Below are 23,282 nucleotides of genomic sequence, written 5' to 3' on the forward strand. Positions count from 1 at the left end.
CAAGGGAATACTAAATAAAAATGGTGGTAGTATGAGCAGGGAGGTCAAAAAATCTGCATCTTTCAGCCCGCATGTTGGGCACGCCCACTGTGAATACGATCTTTCCCAAATCTGTACCGAAGCAGGGTTGGAAAGTAATTGTAGCATAGCAAGGGAAAGCATGGAGGGTGGACAATTGCTCTATGATGGGCAAATACCACCCTCTCCAAAAAACCCTGTTCCACTTTGAGAGAGAAGGTGGAGCAAAATGTCTTTGCAGCAGTAGCCCAAATTATCTCATGACTTTAAAGGTTATGTCTATGTCTCTTGCTCTCATCCCTAGGATGAGTTTGCTCTGGAAATACTAGTTCATACAGCTAGGCAGGTGTTCAGGTGAAGAATTCCTTAGTGATCGTTTCAGGGGGGTACCCGTATTGGTGTGCGGAAGAACAGCAAGATTCGAGTTCAAGGATTTAAGCGTTCAGGGATTTCCATTCCTACTTGTATCTGATGAAGGGAGCTTGTCTCTCAAAGGCTTATACCCTGGGAATCTTGTTGGTCTTTACTGTGCTGCTGGACTCGAATCTTTGTGATGGTGTATGTACCCCATTTTTGTTTTTCACTCTTTGCAAGAGCCAACATGAAGAACTAAAGAAACTGCATGGGGAGCTGGAGGATGAGCACCGGAAACAGGCAGAAGACTTCAGCAGAGCAGTTAATGATCACAAGCAGAGATATGTGGAGCTGCAGCAGGAGAAGGGGCAGGAGCTCTCCAAGCTGAAGGGTATCGACCTGTGTCACTTAATTGAATTTGGCAGGTGGGAGGTAGCCTGCTTTCGAGACTTTGCCCACCTGTAAGGCATGGAATGAGTTTTCAGTCGTGAAGGAGAGCAAATATTTAAGAACATGCATAATTAGGATTCCCTGCGGGGCGTAAATCTCATCTTTTTTGGCTGTGGGATCAATTTCTGTATTTGTATTGAATTTTTAATAGAATCCCTGTATAATCTGAGAGAAGAGAACAGGCAGCTGAGAAAAGCCCATCAAGATATTCATACACAGCTTCAAGATGTGAAGGTAAGACTCTGATCTTCCATAATGGGGGGGGGGGAGATAACGTTCCCTCATCCAGCAGAAATGGCACCAGAGGTCTTTTTTAAAATTCCAAAAATAACTGACTGGCTTAGAGGGGAAAGGTCAGGTGAAATCAGGGGATGAAATTTCTGAGGTAATTCAACATAGATATCTTTGAGGTAAAATCAGTACATGGACAGACTTCAGACTTCAGTTCTTATGCTCTTCACAGAAACTTCAAGGCTTATGTTTTGAGGCTTTAGTTCCCTTGTTTTCCCTCAAGCACTCTAGTATATTTTATTTTACTTTTCTCTTTCTGTTCTGAAGTTAGGAATGCGGATACCCACTTTGTAGGTATCAATCTCCTTCTCTTCGCACATCAGTGCTTTCTTTCAGTTGTTAACTGAATCTGAAGGTCTCCACAGGCAGTTTCCAACCACACCCGACCAGAGATTTCTCCATCCTCCAGAGTTAACTCCCTGTTGGACTGGGTAGGGAAAATCTCCTCTACTTAGAAGATCTATCCCCTTTCTTTGGCTCCTTTTGGGAGTCTGCAGCTACTTCCCAAACCTCCTTGCCAACTTTCCCCAGTTCTCCTGCCGGTGTTAAAACTGCTCTCCGTTATGACTCCCATCTCCCAACCCTTCCCGCTCCATTCCTCTCTCTGTTAGGACTGAAAAACAGACCCTTCTCTTCCAACTCATAATAATAATAGTAATAATAATAACATTCAATTTATATACCACCCTTCAGGACAACTTAATGCCCACTCAGAGCGGTTTACGAAGCATGCCACATATTAACCCCACAACAAAACACCCTGTGAGGTGGGTGGGGCTGAGAGAGCCCCACTACACTAAACTGGCTTGGTGAAACCACTACACAAAACTGGCATCAAATGCCTTGGAGTAGCCTGTCACTCAAAGCCTGTCACTCACAACCTGTCTGTGAAGGATTAACCCTTAATAGTCTTGCAGCTGTGTGTACAGCTCTTCCAGGCTTTTTAAAACGTGCAGTCCATCACAGGAGGAAATATCCCTCGTTTTTCACAGGGGGAAATACTCCTCATCTGCAAAAATGAATAAAAATCCTATAACTGGACAATAAGATTGCAACTGAGGACCATTCTACATAGTATGCTGTTACTGGATTCTTCCCGGAGTCTGCCCTGGGGGTTACGCTGTGGGAGAGGAGGGAAAGAGTGTAGATTGAAAATTCCCAATCCAAGGATTTCTTTACTCTCTGAAGTGTTTATGGGATTCTGGAGCTTCTGGGGTTTCCCTTCAGCTCAGCACAGAGTACATTCTTCGTCGCTATTTTTCAATATTTATTACATTTATGCCTCAGTCTTCTGTTAAGTTACCCAGGATAGTCTTCAAAAGTCAGAACATCTAAATACAGTGTGAAGACAAACACAGGCCACAAACAATTCCCGCACACGTACCCCCCTAAAATTTCAGCCCTGAATAACGCCCCCCTCCCCAAATCCCCAGAAATATAACTAAGATTTAAAAAAACCAACAGGTCAGCAAGAAATGTTTAATAATAAATTCCGATAAAACCCCACAGCACAGCAGTTATAAAAAGCAGAAAAATCGTAGTCAGGAGCCCAGCATAGAAATTATAATACTGAAATCAGCCCCCCGGCCTCTGGAAAGGAACTGGATCAGTGGAACAGTCCTGACAGAAGTAGGGGAAGGAAAGATCACTACAGCCTCCCAATCTGTGAGGTTGTTACTTCACACAAGTCTTGTGACCCTGCTGTGGGAAGGGGAAAACAGGAAAGATCAGTGGAGTGCAGGACCCAGCCCACTTGTCTTAACTCTCCTCTGGAAAGCCAATGAAAAAGGCCCCTGGGTGGACATTTTGGAAATATGTAAATAAATGCACTTCTCTTGATTCAATGATGAAAAGGCAGGTAAGAGACCAGACCGAATTTTTATTGAGCTAACCACCATAAGAAATTCTTTTTGGTTTTAAGGAACAAATGGCACTTGTCTTGGTGTCTGATGAAACCCACAGGGAATCAGATTTGATGTATGTTTTTCTTTCGTGTAGCTGCAGCATAAGAACTTACTCTCTCAACATGACCAGCTTGTAGTGACGTTGGAAGAACACAAGAGTGCGCTAGATGCTGCACAGGTCAGCCGGGAGAGTGACTTTGCATTTACTCCGCTTTTCATGAACAGCAGTTCTTCCTCTTCCTAAAATTTCCTTCCTCTCTATTTCTGCTGACAATGACTTTTATGCATGCAAACCCTCTTCATGTGGGGAATCTCCGGTTAACAAGCAGCATGGCCTCTAGGGGAGAGAAATGAATGCCTGGACACATTTTTTGTCAAGCCAGAATTACAGCACAGTGAATTTTTTTCGTTTCTTGAGAACTTAATTATGGACTGGAGTGAATGCATGTATGGATAACAACTGAGTCTTTTTTCTTGTCTCGGAGGCTGTAACCTAAGTCTTCAGTGGGTTTTCTCCTTCCAGATGGCTATACCTTTAGTTCTCGGATCTTCCATCACTCAAGGGAAATCCAAATGGGAAATTTTCTGACAAGTGAGTGAATGGGTCCCAAAGGCAAACACATAAACTTCAAAGTTTGCTTCCACATGGACCTTTCGCTTGGGTTTGGCAACCAGCCAGAGGTGGAGTTTTTTGAGCCTGTGTGTGATGTCATCCTTGTTTTGTCCACTTCCCGAGTTTTCCCCTTATTTGCTCCATTCTTTCCCAAACGCACTTTGATACAGCCTTTTCTGAAAGATCACACTCAGACTAGGTTTGCAGCTGTGGGGATGAGAAGGTGCATACTTTTGAACCTCTCACCCACATTGCAGTCATTTTATTGTTATCAGCCCCTTGCATCAGCTGTCCCCAACCCCAAAAGCCACAAGAGAGTTTTTTGATCAGTACTTGCTATAGTGCTATAACGTAGCAAGTACTGATATTTTTTAAGCTTGCAAAAAGTCCTCCAATGCTAAAGGAAAATGGTAGGTATGAGGGGAAGACCAAGAAAAGATTTGACATATTCCTCTGTGTGGATGCTCTGTTACTGCAGAAGTTTTTCTGTTGTCGGTGGAAATGACTGTACAGTGGAAATGTTGGGGAAGCAACCAACATTGGGAATGAAATGTTTTGTTCAATTTGTATTTCCACCCTTCCTTCGAGAAATGTTGAGGTTCTTGTTTATCTTTAGAGAGAAGTTAGGCTGAGAGGTAGCAACTTTCCCAAGGCCGCCTGTTGAGCTTCCAGCCACTGACCTGCCCCAAGCCTGCTTAGCTTCAGCTAGATGCCTGCATCCCATACCTTCCAGCCGTACCCTGAGAGTTCGCTTTCTCTGACATGGGCGGACCATGCTTTCAAGATTTTGAGTGGCTCTCAATTTTTCTTTAGACAAAACATAGAATGGAGGAAGAAAACAGAAAGGGAGGGAGGGAAGCAAAACATATTCCATCCTCCCTCCAAAGAACTCACACTGGTGTATAATAACTGGCAGATCCTATTTTTCCCCTCACAACAGCCCTATGATGTAGGCCAGCTGAGATGGTCCATGCAGTGAACTTTATGGCTGCCAAAGGAGCGGAGAATCTCCCTGATTTCTGAACTCATCACTTCATTGTACTTGTTGTCCAGTAGAAGAGGCAAACTGTTGGGGATCTTTTTTTTTTTAAATCACATTTACAGAACTCAAAGAATTGCAGACAATTGCTGAGTAGCCACTTGCCTGCAAACTTGCCCCGAGGCTGTGCCAACCACACTGGGGAGTCTGTCGTGTTTAGTATCCAGCCATACGGCGAGGCAGTTTTTACCACGGATCCCCAACTGTGCCCTTACTATTTAGAGTAAACACTCTTAAAGTGCCAGCAGCGTTGTTTTTTTGCGTTGTTCCTTGCCGCTGCAGGCAGAGTCCTTCAGGATTTGTCGACGCTGCAGATGGCCGTGCTATGCAGAAACCAGATGGTGAATTTGCAAGCAGCGCCGTGGTCTCTTGTCACCTCCAAAATAACATTTTCTCAGCCTGATCCAACACAAATGCTGGCAAAGGGGGTGTTTGTGCTGCTTGCTGGGGGAGCAGCTGTGCAGGAGGCAGGGAGCAGGCTTGTGACAAATTTTACAAACTGCTGGCTGACTGGAGTGGAGCAGCTACGGCAGGATCAGACGATAGTTTTATTTCAGAGGAATCAGCTGTGGGACAGACTATCCCATGGACTGTCCTGCTTCCGTGTGTGTTCGTGGGTGTTTGTGATGCTTCAGAACCTGCAAAATCCATTTCACCTGAGATCGCAGTGAGGCAAGAAGGACCAGTATGTACATCATAGGAAAATGGTGGCGGTACCTCATGCCCTTTTCAGCTCTGTCCATCTCCAGACTTGGCAGTGTCAGTCTCTGGGACTGGGATTGCTTGCCCCAAAGTGTGTTTGACAAGCCTCCTTGCTTCATCTAATGGCTGCTTTACACTCATTTACTGTTATTTATTTAGCTACTTATAGCCTTCTTTTCTTCCCAGTGGGGACCCAGAGCGGCATCTGCTCCCCGCCTCCATTTTATCCTCCCAACAGCCTTGTGAGGTGGATTAGGCTGGGAGGGAGTCACTGGCCCAAGGTTTCCCAGATTCCAGGACAGAGTCAGGATTCGAACCTGTGATACTTTAACAAAAACACCCCACCTTTACATTTTTCCTACATATTATTAAGCTTTTAAAATATTTATCGCCTTGACAAACAATGAGTGCATAGATTGGGCAGCTGACTCGGGAAGGGGGGTGTAGCTGTTATTTTTCAATTTTCAGTAAGGCTGTTGTTGGCTCCAAGAAACCAGTCCCACAGAGGGCCGAACTACTGGGCAATCTGGAGTCACCCCTTTATGGGCCAAGCTACAAGTGATGAATGACACTTGAATGGCACTTGATCAAGTGGAGCGCAAGTGGAGCGCAAGTGAACAGGGGGGAATACATGTGAGAGCGGGACCACAAGTGACGCCTGACACAGGTTGGACACTAGTCAGCTTCCCTCAAGTTTTGATGGGAAATGTAGGCATCCTGGTCTTGCAGCTTGACTCTCTGACTGCTGTCCAATGGACTTTTCAACTGTCACTTGTCCAACATTCCACCAAGCTGCCTACATTTCCCATCAAAACTTGAGGGAAGCTGGCAAGTGTCCAACCTGTGTCAGGTGTCATTTGTGGTCCTGCTCTGAGTCTGTTCACTTGCCGTTCAAGTGTCATTCGTCACTTGTAGCTTGGCCCTAACTCTCTCGGTTTGACCAGAAGAAAACACAGCATTACGGGTAGTGGTACATCTAAATGCTGCTGGATGGGCAGCAACCCCTCTCCTCACTGTGGAACATCATGAACATCTAGAACAGGACAGCTGAATCAGGAGGACAGAGGCAACAGGAAGTGTTGGCTGCACTAACCTGTGTGGCAGGTTTCTCTGGGCAATGAGGGAACTCCAGTTTAGGCCTGCACCTGACAAGCACCCGCTTGGCTTTTGTCCTCTCTGATGGGACTTGCCCCCAAAGAAAATAAAAATATGGAAGGAGCCAATGAGGAATAGAAGCGAAGCCTGCGTCTTGGGGGGGGAGGGCAGTAATTAAGGTTTGTTTGTACCATCTGAGGATTAATCTTGGGGGAATCTAGACACAAAGCTGAAAAGGAGTCTGGTGAGGGAAAACTGGATGGTTGAGAGTCAATCTCCAGCACTTCGGCACTGGTCCATGTTGGGGTGCTTCTAGTGGTTGCTTCTTGCAGCCAAATCACGAGTTGGGAATCTGATCCCCGTGTCATCGTGGGTTTGGCCCTCAGATTTTTAACTGCTGAGTGGCTCCCCCATTGCAGCCCCAGAGAAAAGGATGAGTGTGATGTGACAGCAGGCAGCTAGGTTGGGACGAGTGTCACGGGCTCTTGTCTGATTGGAATGGAATAGCTGTGGTGGGATCAGGGATGGGTGGGGCCACGACTCAGCAGAAGAGCATCTGCTTTACAAGCAGAAGGTTGCTGGTTCAGTCCCCAGTATCTCCAGGTAAAAGGATATGTTAGGGTTCAGGTAGACTTCTCCCTGAGACCGTGGAGAGCTTGTTGCCAGAGTAGACAAGGCTGACCTTGAGAGATTAGTGGTCTGACTCGGTGTAAAGGGGCTTCATGTATTTGTGTAATACTTCAGGATGAGGCTGTGGTTGTTAAACAGTCTTAGGCAGCTTCATGTGTTTTTGATCTTTTCAGAGGAGCTTGCCCCGAGGCCCCCAATTGAGCAACTCCGTGCCCCATTTCTGAGGGAGAAGAATTGCTCGAATGCAACTGCTGGGTATAGAGACCTTTGGATTGAGCGCCTATGTCAGACATTTCTTTAGACTGAGATGAAAATTATCTGCATTGCGTCTCTACTGCACAAATGATGTTGCGTCCTGTGCTGAACCAGGGCATATTTTGTGCTGCTATGTTTATCCTCAAAACAGTCACTATTTTTTGTGTGTGGCAGATAATTTGTATTTCATAACCTGCTACAAAGAGGAACCATTGCGTTAATAAAGGGAAGCCAGTTTTCTTACAAGCATCTGAACAAGTGCATGAGATTAACTCTGTCCTCCTGTTGTTATCTTGGCAACCCACAGTGCCTCCTCTCTCTGTGTATTTTTAAAGGTTGAAAGGAAATGTAATAATTCACTTCTGACAGTCTGTTCTTCTGCGTGGCATGAAAAACTAATCCCCATTTCTTTGCTGTGGGGATTTTACGCTACACTTTGCATGTCCGCTGCAATGTATTAAGTTGGCACACACCGGAGCATAGAGACATCTAGCTGTAGCACATGCGTGTTTTTGGTCTGGTTTGTGCTTTTACTTTTAAAACATGGCCTTATGACTTACTGACTTCACTGCCATTTTTAATAAGAAACAGGTTATCGGACAGATTTGTAATGGCTCCATTTGAATTCCAGTCCCAGGTAGAGGAATACAGACAGCTGAAGGACACTCTTAAAAAGATGCCAAGTTTCCAAAAGCCTGAAAGTTTCCACCAGCAACATGCTGTGCAAGTGACGCCAGCACCTTCGCCCACAAGTGACTCCAAAGCACATGACTCAAACATGGCTGGACGGCAAAAGGAGGTAGGAAGAGCCAGCTGGCGAAGCAATAATAATCAGCGTTTTAGGTTGTGATTTTTGTGTGTGTGTATAACAAACCCAGGTAATTTCAGTAAACGTGACAACAAGTTAGGGAGATCAGGATGGATACATGTGCTACGATCAGGGACTGGTGCGTAATTTTATTTTGTATTGCAGATTAACAGTGAAATCCTAAGTAGAGTTACTCCAGTCTGAGCCCACTGAAGGCTTAGGGTTTCAATGTGAGTTTTGCTTCCCCTTGACTTTGCTTTTCAGATGACACATGTACGCTGCTGGTTTCCCTTTCGCCCTTCTTGCTGGGCTGGGCTGTCTACCTTTTATAAGAGAAATTTCGAAGAGCATTTCCGGGCTCTCTTCTGGAACATGTGAAATAGTGGTAAAGAACAAAGTGTGTTTTGAACCATTTTCAGAATGCTTTCCCCCTCATTAACCAGAAAATTGCCACAGCAGTTTAGTCCAGTGGGGCCTTAGAGACCGACAAGATCTTCAGAGCGTAAGCTTACGAGAGTCAGAGCAGGAGGAGGGAGCTCTGACCCTGGAAAGCCTACACTCTGAAAATCTTATTGGTCTCTAAGGTCCCACTGGACTCAAATCCTGCTGTTTTAATGCAGACCAACATGGCTACCCACCTAAACTATCCAGAAAATTGCAGTTAGCTGTCTCCCATATTAGTGGGAAGGGCTTTGTGAGGTGTCCCTTGGCTATCAAGCCTCAGAAGCAAAGATTCCCTGTCAGTGTTCAAGGAGTCTTCATTAAATGGAAACTTCTTCCTCCATGAATTGCACCCAGTGCCACACCCATGCCATCCTTGTCAGGCCCAAATAGTAGCCTGCCTAAGACGATGAAAACTCCATTGTCTGTCCTCAGGTGGAGAATGAGGAACAGGTGTCACTTGCTGTGCCTGGGAGATATGAAGTACAGTGCTGTCCAGGGCTTTTTTTCTGGGAAAAGAGGTGGTGGAACTCAGTGGGTTGCCCTCGGAGAAAATGGTCACATGGCTGGTGGCCCTACCCCCTGATCTCCAGACAGAGGGGAGTTTAGATACAATAAAGGGGAGTTTAGATACACCTGCGCTAGGCGGCGCAGGTGGCAATCTAAACTCCCCTCTGTCTGGAGATCAGGGGGTGGGGCCACCAGCCATGTGACCATTTTCAAGAGGTTCCGGAACTCTGTTCCACTGCATTCCTGCTGAAAAAAAGCCCTAGTGCTGTCTATTCTGTGTATTACAGACACAGCCTTGGGTACAGCTGGCTCTTCCATAGTTGGGGAGGTGCCTGAGTTCTGCCCATACTCTTTTTTTTAAAGTTTCTCTCTTTCTCTCCCCACCCTTTTCAAGGTAAAAATGGGAACTCCCACCTCCCATCATTATTTCCAGCTGGACAAGGGAGAGGCCTTGTGTTCTGAGCATCCAACAGGCTTTCAAGGTGGCGAGCATCACATCTAGGGAAGCTTGATCCCCTGAAACCACTCATTTAATCGAAGCTGTTTGTAGTTGCAGAGCGGAAGTGCTTAAGTAGAGATGGGGTTTGCTATTGGCTACTAGACTAGGGGATGTCTAGGAGGAATTTCCAGCGGCAAGTATGTGAAACTTCCTGTGGCACCTTATGGGGTCTCAAGGATAGCTCTGCCAGTCTTCCCCGATCCTCCTTCCTCCTCTTTGGAGCGCATGGTCATTGGCACAGGGTGCGATTGCCTTTTGGGTAACTGTTTATTGTATTTATCTCACTGGGTCTCCTCAGTGGGGACCCAGTGCAGCTTACATCGTTTTCCTGTCCTCCATTTTATCCTCTCAACAACAGCCCTGTGTGTTAGGCTAGATGGAGAGAGAGTGACTGGCCCAAGGTCACCCAGTGAGCTTCCGTGGCAGTGCGGGGATTCCAGCCTGGTTCGCCCAGATCCTAGGCTGACACTCTAACCACTACACCACACTACGTGCATTTAACAGACTGTGGGACTGTTAGCTGATTTTGAGCTCTGTTTGTGTCTATCAGTGCAAGTGTGACTGATTTTTATTATGCAAAGGATTTTTTAAAAAATACACACCCTTCATAGCTTAATTATGGGAAATGTTGAGTGAAGTTTTGTACTGTGGGCTTTTACTCTGCTTGAAGTATAATGGAGACTGCATGAACACTTGCAGAATTCCATTTCAGTGTGGCTGACACTGCTTGAAGGGGAAAGCGAGGCACTGCCAGGTAACAAATAGGAGTTGTCAGTTTGTAACTTGCTCCGTGATGGAGAGACATTTGATGGTCATGATCAAAATTGACCCTGAGTAAGCTGCCACTGTATAGACCTGATAGTGCTCCTCCTTTGCCTTCACCCCAACTTACAGAAGAGGAGCTAGAGACCCCTCAGCGATTTTATTTTGCCTTCCTCCCCACTTATCACAGAATAGATATAACCAGTGTGTGTAGTGGTTAGTGCTGGTCTAAGATCTGGGAGACCCTGGTTCAAATTCTCAGTCTGTCTGTCATGGAAGCTCATTCTCTCAGCCTAGCCTACCTCACAAGGTTGTTGTGAGGATTAAACCAGAGGAGAGGGGAATGATGGAAATATCTATTCAATTAAATAGACCTAGCCGTGTTTCTGCTTTGTGTCAGATGAAGCTGAGTTTCCTTTTGGAGGCCACTTGAAAGGCTCTGATGGGGCAGTAAGAAAATGTGGCAGTCTGTAAAGAACAGGAAAATGAGGGCAGTGGTTTGTTTTAAGAGTGGCTGCATTTGTTTTTGTGGGGGCTTGGATGACCTAAAGTCTTAAGGGAAACATTTTACGTGCTTTACTGGTTTAGGTGTATGGGCATACACATTCTGCAATGGCTCTGAGAGTGAACATTTGGAACTTTGCTCTTTCCAAATGTCACATGGCCATAGTTAACTGAGAGAAAGTCACTTAAAACCCCAGGTGTCATCTTTGTTTCATATCCAACTTCCGTTTTTATTTAAAGGGGGAATCTTTTTTTTTTTTTTTTGTAAAATAAAGGATTATCCCCATAAAAAATAATAAAATACAGAAGGAATAAAATGCAACAACAGGCTGACTTGGATCTGTAAAACAAGCTCTTGGCAGTAAACGTGGCTGGTGACTTGGAAGGCAAACGGTTGCATAAACATGGCTGACATGAGGCAATCTATTTAAAGCAAAAGCTGTATGCAATTCAAACATGAAGCATTCGCACAGGCAGCTGAGCTCTTCACTGATAACATCTCTCATTTTTAATATTTCACACATGGATGTATGCCGTTTAATGGCTTATCGCTTGATGATGATAACTTCCTGCTCTGATTCACAGCAGAACATGTGAATCGCCTTCAACTTTTCAGGTTGTTTTGTGCTTGAGGTGATGGGGCAATTTTGGCTCCTGTGTTTAATGTCTGACACAAGCGTTTGTGTAATATCCACCAGTATTTGATAAAAGATGCTTTGTTGAGTCAAATCAAGATTGATCTCGTTCCACCATATTGGTGTCCAAAAGCAGCTTCCCTGGCTCCCTTGGAAAGTTCATAGGCAGAGTATGAAATACAGAGCTTTCTTGTTTGTTTCTAACACCTGGAAATCAGAGGTCTGTGGACATGTATTTTATACACTGATTCTTACTTTTATATGTATATTAAACACTGATTACGTACACATGTGCCTTGACCTGGATAGCCCAGGTGAGCCTGATTTCGTCAGATCTCAGAAGCTAAGCAGGGTCAGCCTTGGTTAGTACTTGGATGGGAGACCTCCAACAAAGACCAGGGTTGCAGAGGCAGGCAATGTCATACCACCTCTGATAGCCTCTTGCCATGAAAACCCCACCAGGGGTCGCCATAAGTCAGCCATGACTTGACGGCACTTTCCACCACATGTACATACATACTGATAGATAATCAGAGGCAAATTTACAAGAATTTATTTTTTATTATTATTATTTTTATGTCATTTATGGTCACCTTCCTGAGACTCACAGCAGATTACACAGTGTGAGAGTAGTACAGTCAGTCTCAAGGACAATTTCATAAACAAAGATAAATAAACACAAGCTTACAAAGACATAGCATTAGCAAGAATCCAATACAGAGTTGAAGAAATGCTGAAGCAGAACTTAAAGCAATTCTAGGGCTGACATAGGAGCACAGAGTTAAAGCTAGTACATAAGGCAACATAGTGGTGAAGTCTATGGTCCCTAAATCATTAACGGAGCATTTGAGACCCCTCCCTACAATACAAACGCCTTTTTGAATAATTTGGTTTTGCATTATTTGCAGAAGGTCAGGAGACTGGGAGCTCTCCTGACCTCCTTAGGCATGCTTTTCCACAGGGTAGGGGCCACCACAGAGAAAGCCCATGTATGGGCTGCTGTTGATTTCGCCCACGTGCAGGACTCTGTCGTACTGGTTTACTGAAAGCAGCCCAGACTGAATATTCTGTACTGTTGCAGGTTACCCTGAATGGTGAATCTCCTCAGGAAGGAGAAGAAATCCACACTGAAGGAAGAGAAGACAGAGCCGATCCGTTTCATCCTGGTAGAAAAGCGAGCGACGGTCGTGCTCACCAGGAACTAAACATTCAGCAGAAACAAGAAGCTGGAGAAGATGAAGAGCAGCACCTGGAACAGGTGGAAGAGGAGCACAGAAAGGAACTCGAAGAGGAAGAAATGGAGCAAGCAGGGCAACCTGAACGCTTAGCAGAAGATCTGGACCAAGCCCCAGAAGAGCACGAATGGAAGGAGAAGGAAGAAGAAACCAACACCCTCCCTGAACATGCTCACTTGGAGGTGCTTTATTTTCTCTCTCTATCTTTAGTCCTTGGCTCAGTGGGTGAGAGCTGCTTTGCATGCTGCAGGTGACTATCAGTTGCCAGCATCTTCAGTTCATGGGCAACCGAAAGACCTTTACCTGAGGCTCTGGAGAACCACTGCCAGTCAGAGTAGATAGTACTGACTCTATAGACCAGTCCTTACACCAGTTCTTTTCCTGCTTCCCTATTTTTCCCCTTAAACTCATTCTGTTCCCAGCAAGAGGACAATGAGCATGCACAAGAATTTTTAAAAGAGAATTTTTAAAATATAATTTCACATAAAAATATTTTTTCTGCATACCTAGTGGCTCCCCTGAAAATACAGAAATCGATATCTTTAGGTGACCCTTTTTTGCTGTTCACCCAAGTTCATTGTCAGGTGGAAATGACTTTAAAAGAGACAACACAGGAAGCATTTAGTTAAACATGGTAGCTCTATGAAAACCAGAATGTTGCTTGCAAGAAAGCAGGTGACCCAGATATGATGTGGAGCATGTTAGGAAAATAATTACAGAGCTTTATGTTCCATTCAGCAATCACAGGCCAGTAAATTAGAAGGATTTAGGTCCAATGGCACCTTAGAGACCAACAAGATTCTCAGGGTGTAAGCTTTAGAGAGACAGAGCTTCCTTCTTCAGACGCTATCTTGTTGGTCTCTAAGGTACCCCGGGACTCAAATCCGGCTGTTCTATTAGACCAACATGACTACCCACCTAAAACAGTCCAGTAAATTGCAACCAAGAAAGTTTGAGCAACCTGTTGCAAGGCATTTTAAAGTAAATGTCTGCAACTTTTTTGACTCGAAAATATTTCCAGTCGAAAAGACAAACTCCCAAATTGGACACCCATGGTTTTACCTTTTATCCCACTCTCCTTTCAAAGTGCTCAGGGTAATTTATGTAGTTTTTTACCCATTTTATGGGTGTAACAACTCTGTCAGTTAAATTTGGCTGAGAGAAAAGCTCACTGGTTGAAGAATTACCAATAAGCTTTGTAGCTAATGAAGGGTTTGAAACAAAAAAGAGAGAGGGAACCCTTTAAACCAATAGAGAAAACTACTCTTCGACTGCAGACCTGCACGGTTACCCAGCTGAAGCTATATTCAAATAATTTGTACAATAGAAGAAATGATTATCACTAGGGGTGTGCACCTGCATAACCCTCCTCCCCCTCCCATTGAGGGGGAAAAGTGGGCGGGGTGGCAAGCAGTACTTTTCTTGCTGTACAATACAACACAACACAATACAATACAATACAAATAGCTTCGGAAAGCTGTGCTTTGGGATTCCCGAATAGGCTCAGCAATTCTGGGCCCTATTTGGGAATCCCGAATCTTTACAAATTGGGCCCGATTCAGGTTAAAAACCCCAATCGGAAACACGAAGTGCACTTCCTTAATTATCACTACTTTCACAGTACATAAATAGTATAAGGCACGTGAAAGAAACATGTAAAGATGAATAAATAACAATTGAAAAGTGGTCCAAATACAATTCTTCCAGATATTCAGAGGGCAAAATTCTGTGATGGTTTGCTAGCAGCTCCTTTTTGAATATCCTTCTTCACAAACACAGACTGGTTCCTTTTTAAAGACCACGTTTGCAAATAAATTACAGAGCAGTGAATTGCAGACTTTCTCTCATACCCATTCCAATTTGCATCTCAGATATTTGCAGGCATTAGAAAATCCAGTCGCTTCTGTCTGGCCTTCTTTGTTGCTTATGAGAGCTCTAGTCCGTGCTGATTTTTGCAGGGGTGTGTGTGTTTGTGGCTATGGTCTCCTTCCACTCCTTCCACTTTCCCCCACTTTGGGTCTTCTGAAAAGCGTGGAAACAGGGCAGTATGCCTGATTCTCCTGCCACATTGACTCTCCAACTTTTTGTTGTGTGAGAACTCTTGCTTTGTAATCTACTGTTGGCTTTAGTGGCCTTTTCTCTCCCATTTCAAACCTCCAAAAACATTTCTCTGATGTGGAGATTTTCTTTTCCTTTTAAAAATGTGTTTTCTGTTTAGCCCCATTATATTTTTATGATTACAAGCGCAATAGGTATTTCAATACCCCTTTCTTTGTTTTGATACAACCAGTCTGTTCCCCAGGCAAAAATGAATCCTCCAGAACTTATTATTCTCTTTGGTTCTCTTATTTTCTTTTTTCTCTTCCTCATTTCATTCTTTACTTTTCTTCATTTTGCGCTTTGTGTTTGTTTTCTTTCTTTTCCTCATTCAAACTTTCTTTCAGCATTCCCATCCTGTTTCTTAACCTGGTAGCTTCCTTTCCTCCCATTGTATTGCCTTTTATTAATCTTTCTGTCACTGCTTCATCATTTTAAAATTGCCTTTGTTTTTTTTTTACATCCTTTCTCCCTTTCTCTTCTGTTTCCTTTTTTCTCCACGTTTCCTCTCAGTATCTTCTTCCCTGTTTTCCCTCTCTATTCTCCAAGCCAGTAGACTATAAAAGCAAAGCCATCCCAAACCAATATTTTACATGCAAGCCATTTTTAGAGCCAATCTGGCTAAAGAAAGGGATGTAAATACATCAGATAAATACATTGTATATGTGTATGCATTGCAGTGTGCTTCGCAGTGCCACTATGTGAAGCCTTGAACTTGACTTGTGGCCTGTCTCTCAAAAAGTCTGGCCACAGCTGCCTTAGTTAATTAATCAGTTAACTTTTCTAGCCCTGCTAGAAACATCTTATTTAAAAAAACGCACACACAAGAGGCATTCAACCTGCAGGCAGCATGTTTGTGACCAAGCCAGGATGTTACTTACCATAGTTATCACAGACCCCGACAAATGCCTTCCACAAACTCAATCTAGCTCGAAAGATGGCCCCCTACCTTGACATGGCTGATCTGGATCCGCAGCATGGTAACATTGAGACTAGACTACTGTAATGCACTCTATTTAGGTCTCCCCTCAAAGTCAACTCAGAGACTTCAGTTGGTGCAGAATGCCGCAGCTCAATTATGGCCAGGAGCTAGGTGGAGAAAGCATGTTACTTCCATTCTGCAGTCATTCCATTGGCTACCCATCACTTAAAGGGCTCAAGCCAAGGTTTCGGCTATCACATGCAAAGACCTTTGTGGCCTTGGTGTATCATATTTATGAGAGCACCTCTCTCCCTATGCTTCGCTTATCCGCACAAGGCCACTTGCAGATACCACCCTGCAAACTGGCAAAATCAATAGCTGCTCCTACACGCATATTCTCTGTAATGTCCCCCATCTTAACAAATGGCCTCCCTGAAGAGGTCAGGGAGGCTCCTACGCCCCTGGCTTTCTGCAAACTATGCAAACTGAATTATTAAGAAGGGCTTTCATACACTGGTAGTAGGGCTGTACTGAATGGAAATGGTTTAAAAAGATGCTTCAATCAAGGCTCTTGCTGTTGTTTATTATGTCATGTCAAATTGCTTTTTTTTTGTTTCTACATTGTTTCCAATTTCTGCAGTCTGTATCCTTTTGTATTGTTTATTGAATGTCCCAGCTGTTGATTGTATTGAAATACACTGGGTAATCCACCTTGAGTCTTAGTGAGAAAAGTGGACTATAAATAACATTTATACTCAGTGGCTCAGGAACTGTCTGTGGCTCTTTGAGCACCTTTCCCCGTGGTGGCGTCTGCCCCATGTTTCAGGGAAGTGGGCACGGCTCTTGCCCAATGGGACTTGTGGTAGGCAGCTAGTTCCTACCTTAAAACAGCCGGTGCTGGAGGAATGGATGAGCTGTGAGCCTTCCTGAAGTGCAGATCACATGCCATGGATAGAAGTAAATGTGGATCTTGATAGTAATTGTGAATGTGGTACTTTGCAGCTCTTGGAGTGAGTGCCACTATCATAGACCTTTTGTAACTCCAGTGCACTCTTTCCTTCATCCAGATCTGTTCTGACATTTTACCTCAGAAATTGGTGTGCCTCAAGGAACTGTGGGTCTCAGGGGGCAGGCAGGTAGAGTACGTGCAGGGTATGTTTAGCGTTTGCAGTAAATAGAATCTGAAAGCGGCAGCTTTGCCTTCTGGGTCGTGTCTCAAGGACACAAAACTGTGCTTGTTTGGTTTCAGCCTAGTGCCTCCCCGTATTTATCCAGCTAACAAATTCAACCCATATTTCAAGCTCCATTAGATCTTGCTAGTGACTTGCAGCCAGAGATCTGGCAGCTGTTCCAGCTGATACTGTGAAATTATTCTCCTTTGACCCTTGCCTGTTTTTTTGGGGTTCCTTGGTCTACAGCTTCCAACATTTACTTCGTGTGCTCATTCCACTTTTCTGAAGCCAGTAGCATATACCTCCTCCTCTGTGTGTTTTATTTCCTTTTGCCCATTTACTCAACAACATTTGCCTCTTTCCTGTGGTATTTCCGTTCAGGTATTTGCTTTTCGGGAAGCCCAGGATCCTGTGATGTAGAGGAATAGGGATCAAATCCTTGCAGTTTCACTCCCTTTTTGGTGAGGGAGTGTAGGGGAATCCTGAGGTGCAAATTTGTTTTCTCCATTTCTTTGAAGGAGATTTATTCTATTTATTTTATTTTGAGGCAGTACACATCCTCCCCTCCCTTATTTTATACTTGACCTTGTATGGTAGTGTTGGTGAATATGCTTCACCATCACAAGCACAATGCATTGCTCATGTAGAACAATAGTCTTGGTCAGTAAAAGACCTCCTAATTGATGGAAATGGTCACAATGGGACATCAGGAAGTGGTTAAAAAGGCCATGGTTACATCAGCCCTCAGAAATGAGAGAGAGAGAGAGACTACATGCCATGCTTTTCTGAGAAAGGTGAGCATCTCTTCTCTGCCACTTTTCCATTGTACTGCTTTCCAGGCCCTGCTGTCTGTGTTCGTACCCCACCTACTGAAATGGGACAAGCGGTGGGGAGAGACAGGGCTTTTTCAGTGGTGGCTCCTTGTGTTTGGAATGCACTCCTTCTTGACGCTCATCTGGCATCTGCCCATCTGTCCTTTAGGTGTCAGGCCAAAATATTTCTCTTTCCCTAGGCTTTTAACTAAGGGCCTCCATCCTTTTAGCTGTTGTTCTGGTCCGCTTCTAGCCTAAGGAGTGTTCCGTGAATATCATTTTAGGCTGCTGAATGATGTTTTATGTTGTTTTTATGTCCATGGCTTGTTTTTATGTCTTCTTTTATGCCTTGATTTTTACGTTGTGTTTATTATTTTTTCTGTATTGTTTTTCCTTTGTAAGTTGCCTCACGTGGGCCTCTGGAGAGGCGACACACATTTTTTTTTTAAGTGTCCACTTGGAGTTGCTGTGCAGTTCACAGTTCTCTGCCTAAGACTTGAAATATGTTCCACTTTGTGTTGTCCGCCAGGAATTGGCTACAGCGAAGACTATAACAAGGTATAAATCGGCCTACGAAGAGCAGCTGGAGCAGCAGCGGCTGGCTGCCCAAAGAGCAGAAGAAGCCAATCGCCTGAGGGAACATCAAGAGTCCCTGCACCAGGGGAGACTACAAGAGCAGTTGCTACGGCAGCAGCAGCTTCAAGAGAAAGAGCTGTCATTACGGAGACAGGCTGAACGGGACGAAGAACAATATAAACAACACCTAAGGTTGGTTATCTTTAAGAATGAACTTTGGTTCCTGTCACCACTGAGAGAGGAATTTAGTGAGTCAAACTTAGTAGAATCTTCTACAGTTTTTTGTTGTGGATACACAATCTGTTTTGCACGATCCATGTCAGCTGCCAAGATGTATGTATGAACCAGGCCTAAGAAGGAATGTTCGGTTTCTTTGTCACATATTTTTTGTCTCCTGTCTTCTCTCCAAGGAGCCCAGGGCAGTGTACATGATTCTTTTTCTCCATTTTATACTTGCAACCGTCCTGTGAGAGCGCGAGTGGCCCCAAGTCACTCAGTGAGCTTTGTGGCAGGGTGAGATTTGAACCCAGGACTCTTAGACCCTTGTCTAACATTGTACTTCGCTGATTCTCATAGCAATATCATGTTCCAGCACCAACCTTTTTTGAAGTGGCGTTTTCAGTGCCTGGCCCTAACATACTAATTACACAGTAGTTATTAAATGTCTGCCTAGAACAGAATTTAAAGAGATCAATCTGTAAGCATCTGAAGGACTGCTCAGTGATCTGGGGAAGTCAGCACGGTTTTCGTTCTAACAGATCTTGCCAGACCGACCTGGTTTCCTTCTTTGATCGAGTGATGAACTTTCTGGATCATGGGAACTCTGTTGATGTGATTTATCTGGATTTCAGTAAAGCTTTTGATAAGGTCCCCCATGACATTCTGATGGGCAAACTGGAAGACTGTGGACTGGACTATAGGGCAGTTCAGTGGATAGGGAACTGGTTAGAGGACCGCACCCAAAGAGTTGTGGTCAATGGCGTTTCATCAGATTGGAGGGAGGTGTCCAGTGGGGTGTCTCCACAGGGCTCGGTTTTGGGCCCGGTACTTTTCAATATTTTTATCAGTGATCTGGATGAAGGAGAGGAAGGGCTGCTCATAAAATTTGCTGATGATACCAAATTGGGAGGAGTAGCAAACACCCAAGAAGATAGAATTAAAATTCAACAAGACCTGAGTGCTCAGGAGAAGTGGGCAGCTGTTAATAAGATGCAATTCAACAAAGACAAGTGCACAGTATTACATCTGGGCCACACAAATGGGAAGCACCAATACTGGATGAGGGATACACTTCTGGGCAGTCGTATATGTGAAAGGGATCTTGGGGTAAGAGTGGACTGTAAACTAAATATGAGCAGTCAGTGTGATGCAGTGGCAAAAAAGGCTAATTCAATCTTGGGTTGTATCAAAGGGGCCATAGCATTGAAATCGCAGGAGGTCATAGCCCCTCTATACTGCCTTGGTCAGGCTGCACCTGGAGTATTGTGTGCAGTTCTGGAGGCCTCACTTCAAAAAGGATGTGGACAAAATCGAGAGGGTGCAGAGGAGAGCGAAGGGGATGATCAGGGGTCTGGAGACTGAGCCCTACGAGGAAAGGCTGAGGGCCTTGGGAATGTTTAGTTTGGAGAAGAGGAGGTTGAGGGGGGGGGGGGACATGATTGCTCTTTTTAAATATTTAAAAGGCTGTCATTTGGAGGAGGGCAAGGAGCTGTTCCAGTTGGCAGCAGAGGGTAGGACCCGAAGCAATAGGCTTAAATTACATGTGCAAAGGTACTGGCTGGATATTAGGAAAAACTTTTTCACAGTCAGAGTAGTTCAAAAGTGGAATCAGCTGCCTAGAGAGGTGGTGAGCTCCCCCTCATTGGCAGTTTTGAAGAGGAGGCTGGATGAATACTTGTCAGAGATGCTTTAGGCTGATCCTGCACTGGGCAGGGGGTTGGACTGGATGGTCTGTATGGCCCCTTCCAACTCTATGATTCTATATTCTATGTGCCTTCAGAGAATCTTTTCCACATGAATTAATTGGCCAGTTTTTGTCATGGAATCTCTCCTTGTTGCAGAAGATCCGGGGGGGGGGGGTTAAGAAACACATGAGTTCCCCCAGAGCGCCAACAAGACTTGCTGGGCCTTATTGTCACTCTGTATGAAGTGAGAATACATTCCTAAATTAATCAAGCACAGATTGCACATCTTTGGGGATATTTATTATTTATATTTTAAAAATATATATTTAATATTGGCTTTAAGTGGGTAGAGTGGGGAAGTTTGCCAGCCGCAACTAAGCTTCACATTGAGGAACCCCAGGAGTTCAAGAGAACAAAATTGGATAACCACTTCCCTCCTCACAGTGCAGTCCTAATGAAGTTACACCTTTCTAAGCCTATTGTCTTCAGTGGATTTAATAATAATAACTGCACTTATATACCACTCTTCTAAACAGATTGGTGCCTCACCCAGAGCGGTGAACAAGTCAGTGTTGTTATTACCCCCACAATACAGCTGGGGAGCTGGGGCTGAGAAGAGAGGCTTACCCGAGGCCACCTACTGAGCTCATGGCAGTAGTGGGATTCGAACCAGCTGAGTGCTGATTCACAGCTGAACCACTTAACCACTGTTGCACTGTAATAATTCCTTGCTTTGTCATGGTAGGAAAGAAGGGGTTGGAGCAGTATTATCTGTTTGAAAGTGGGTAGTGGGTCAACAGGGAGATGTGCTTTAGCTTCCATCCCATGCTTACGGACATACAGCAACGTAATTCAATAAAGACAGCAGGGCAGCTCTCTTTCTTGGTCTCCCAGGCTTCTGGAAGATGAGTGGTGAGTTGTGTCTGGCCAGGCCCTCCAGAAGTGATAGGCTTCCTACTTGATGGGGATGGGAGGGGGGGCACAAGGCCTTTCCCTCCTCTTTGCTGACATAATCGTAGCTGGCAGGGCAGCAGAAGGGGCCTATTGGGAAATGACACGATTGTTGTCTCCCTCAGCCAGCGAGCAAAGTGAAGCCTTCTTTTTTCTCTTCCCTTCCACATATCCCTTTTGACCTGGAATACCAAATGAGCACTTAGCCGGTTGAATTTTTTTTTTTAAAGTGAACAGTTTGTAATGGCCTGCCTGTTTTCTAGTAGCAAAGGCCTCCTGTGACTCTGAACTGACCTGTCTATATACTGTTTTCAGCCAGCAGTCTCATTATGACAATCTAGATCAGGATATCGTACAAGGAGAGGAGCAAGGGGCTCAGGAAGAAGATGAAAGTGAGTGATCTCCCCCACACCCTTTTTTTATAGATTGTTCTTCTCTCATTCAAGACTCAATAGCATTAACATACGACTGAACATTCATTAAAAGCTTTTTAAAAATCATTTTTATTATTCATTATATAAGTACACAGAAGGTTCTAGCCTTACATCATTATTATTCATATTCCAATAATCTGTAAACAGTCTCCCCGTTTGTCAAATAAAGATGCATCTCCATTTCTGTAATAGACCAAATATGTTAATTTCTCCATTTGGATAATTTCCAGAAAGGGAATAAGCTGTTCCCTTGTAGTAGGAGCTGTATGCAACTGCCAGGGCTTACTTAGCTTTTTTTTTTAAGCAAATGGATGATAACCAAGCAAGAGAAAGCACCAGTTCCTCCTACGAGAGAAATGCTTATCGCATTGGGCTTCGAACTGGATGCCCGCATGTTGTGGGAGTGGCCGTGAATTAGTCGTTCACCTGGCTGTGCCTGTTTTCTACATACACCCGTAGTTCTGTGCTGATGGTCTTAGATTTCACTTGGCATCCAGTTGTGGAGTTGGATCCAGCAGGATGTTTCCTCTGATGGACAGTTCTATCCACAGAGCATGACTTCCCTGACTCCCCCGTCCCGCTTCGGATGAAATCCCCCCTCTAATTCAGGAGCAGCATATGGGAGGAGGAGCAAGTTGGGCTGAAGTGGGAGGGAAGAGGTGAGACCAGCATATTCCGCAGGCGGAAACTTTTCCATTAATGGAAAGGCTCCTTCGAATCTAAGCCTTGGGGTATTTTTGTGGGTTACAAATCTGGTGCTTCGTTTGTGACGGTCTTTTTTTTTTAAAATGTGGGAGGCAACGAATGAATCATCTGAATTGTTTTTGATCAGACTATGAGCAGCATAACCAGCATGCCCAAGAAGCGGAGGAGGAGGAAGATCCAAACAATGCAAACGAGCAGCAGGGTCGGGATCTGGACCACCGAGCAGAAAGCGAGCAGAACGAGGAAGCTGTGAGTTTTTCTTACTGGAGATGGTCCTTAATATTTACCAAATGTGCATCTTTGAACTGACTTGCCTATACCTGGCATTAACTGGAGCCAGTCTTTGTAGCGGTTACCGTACTGAAAGTGATTTACCTTCTGATAGAGGCAAAAAGAAAGAATGGGCAGCACTATATAGAGAGAAAACAAGGAAACACACAAAGTCCCCAGCTGGTAGTTACAAATAAAGATGTACTGATACAAGTGAATGGCTGCTCGCATTTCAGTTTTTTAAGAAATCAGGGGCAGAAAGTCCTTTTTGTGTCCTGGACTAGTAAAGCAGCTGTATCGGGACTTTTTTTTTGCAGGGAATGGGGCCAGTCAGTAAGCATCAGTAATAACATTTAGCACTTCAAGTGTTCAAAGCACTTAACTTGCGCTATCTTATTAAGCACGGCAGTGTTGTTCAGTTATGGGCTGGTGGCTTTTGCCCTAGGCCAGCTAATGAACTCGTAGCAGATTCACTCCAAGAATTTCACAGCTCTCAGTCTCTTAGGCCTGGTTATACATGCCATGAATTGAGCTGGAAGAAGATGGACTGTACTGCTTCAGGCTACAAGTGGAAGGTACCATTTTTTATTTGTCCTACATGTCCAGAAATTCCAGGCAAATTAAAAAAGAAATCACAAGGTCCTGGCCTGGTCCCTGTTGCATCAGTTTTCTGCTTACAAGCAATTGTTTTTAT

At 44.4% G+C, this 23,282-nt stretch overlaps 1 protein-coding gene across 2 annotated transcripts in view; it reads left to right on the top strand.

Annotated features, from left to right (window-relative positions):
- GOLIM4 (golgi integral membrane protein 4) overlaps positions 1 to 23,282 on the top strand; it is a 69,650-nt gene that overhangs the window by 35,302 nt on the left and 11,066 nt on the right. The window contains exons 5-12 of one of the 2 annotated variants that reach the window (XM_054982290.1): positions 613 to 763; positions 974 to 1,056; positions 3,112 to 3,195; positions 7,983 to 8,150; positions 12,592 to 12,927; positions 18,278 to 18,516; positions 21,495 to 21,571; positions 22,446 to 22,567. In XM_054982290.1, coding sequence (XP_054838265.1) covers positions 613 to 763; positions 974 to 1,056; positions 3,112 to 3,195; positions 7,983 to 8,150; positions 12,592 to 12,927; positions 18,278 to 18,516; positions 21,495 to 21,571; positions 22,446 to 22,567 — 1,260 coding nt within the window. The remainder of the gene's footprint in view (positions 1 to 612; positions 764 to 973; positions 1,057 to 3,111; positions 3,196 to 7,982; positions 8,151 to 12,591; positions 12,928 to 18,277; positions 18,517 to 21,494; positions 21,572 to 22,445; positions 22,568 to 23,282) is intronic. The other variant, XM_054982291.1, reaches the window with a different exon arrangement.

This window comes from Eublepharis macularius, chromosome 6 (genome assembly GCF_028583425.1).
Source record: "Eublepharis macularius isolate TG4126 chromosome 6, MPM_Emac_v1.0, whole genome shotgun sequence".
In the NCBI taxonomy this organism is placed as follows: Eukaryota; Metazoa; Chordata; class Lepidosauria; order Squamata; family Eublepharidae; genus Eublepharis; species Eublepharis macularius.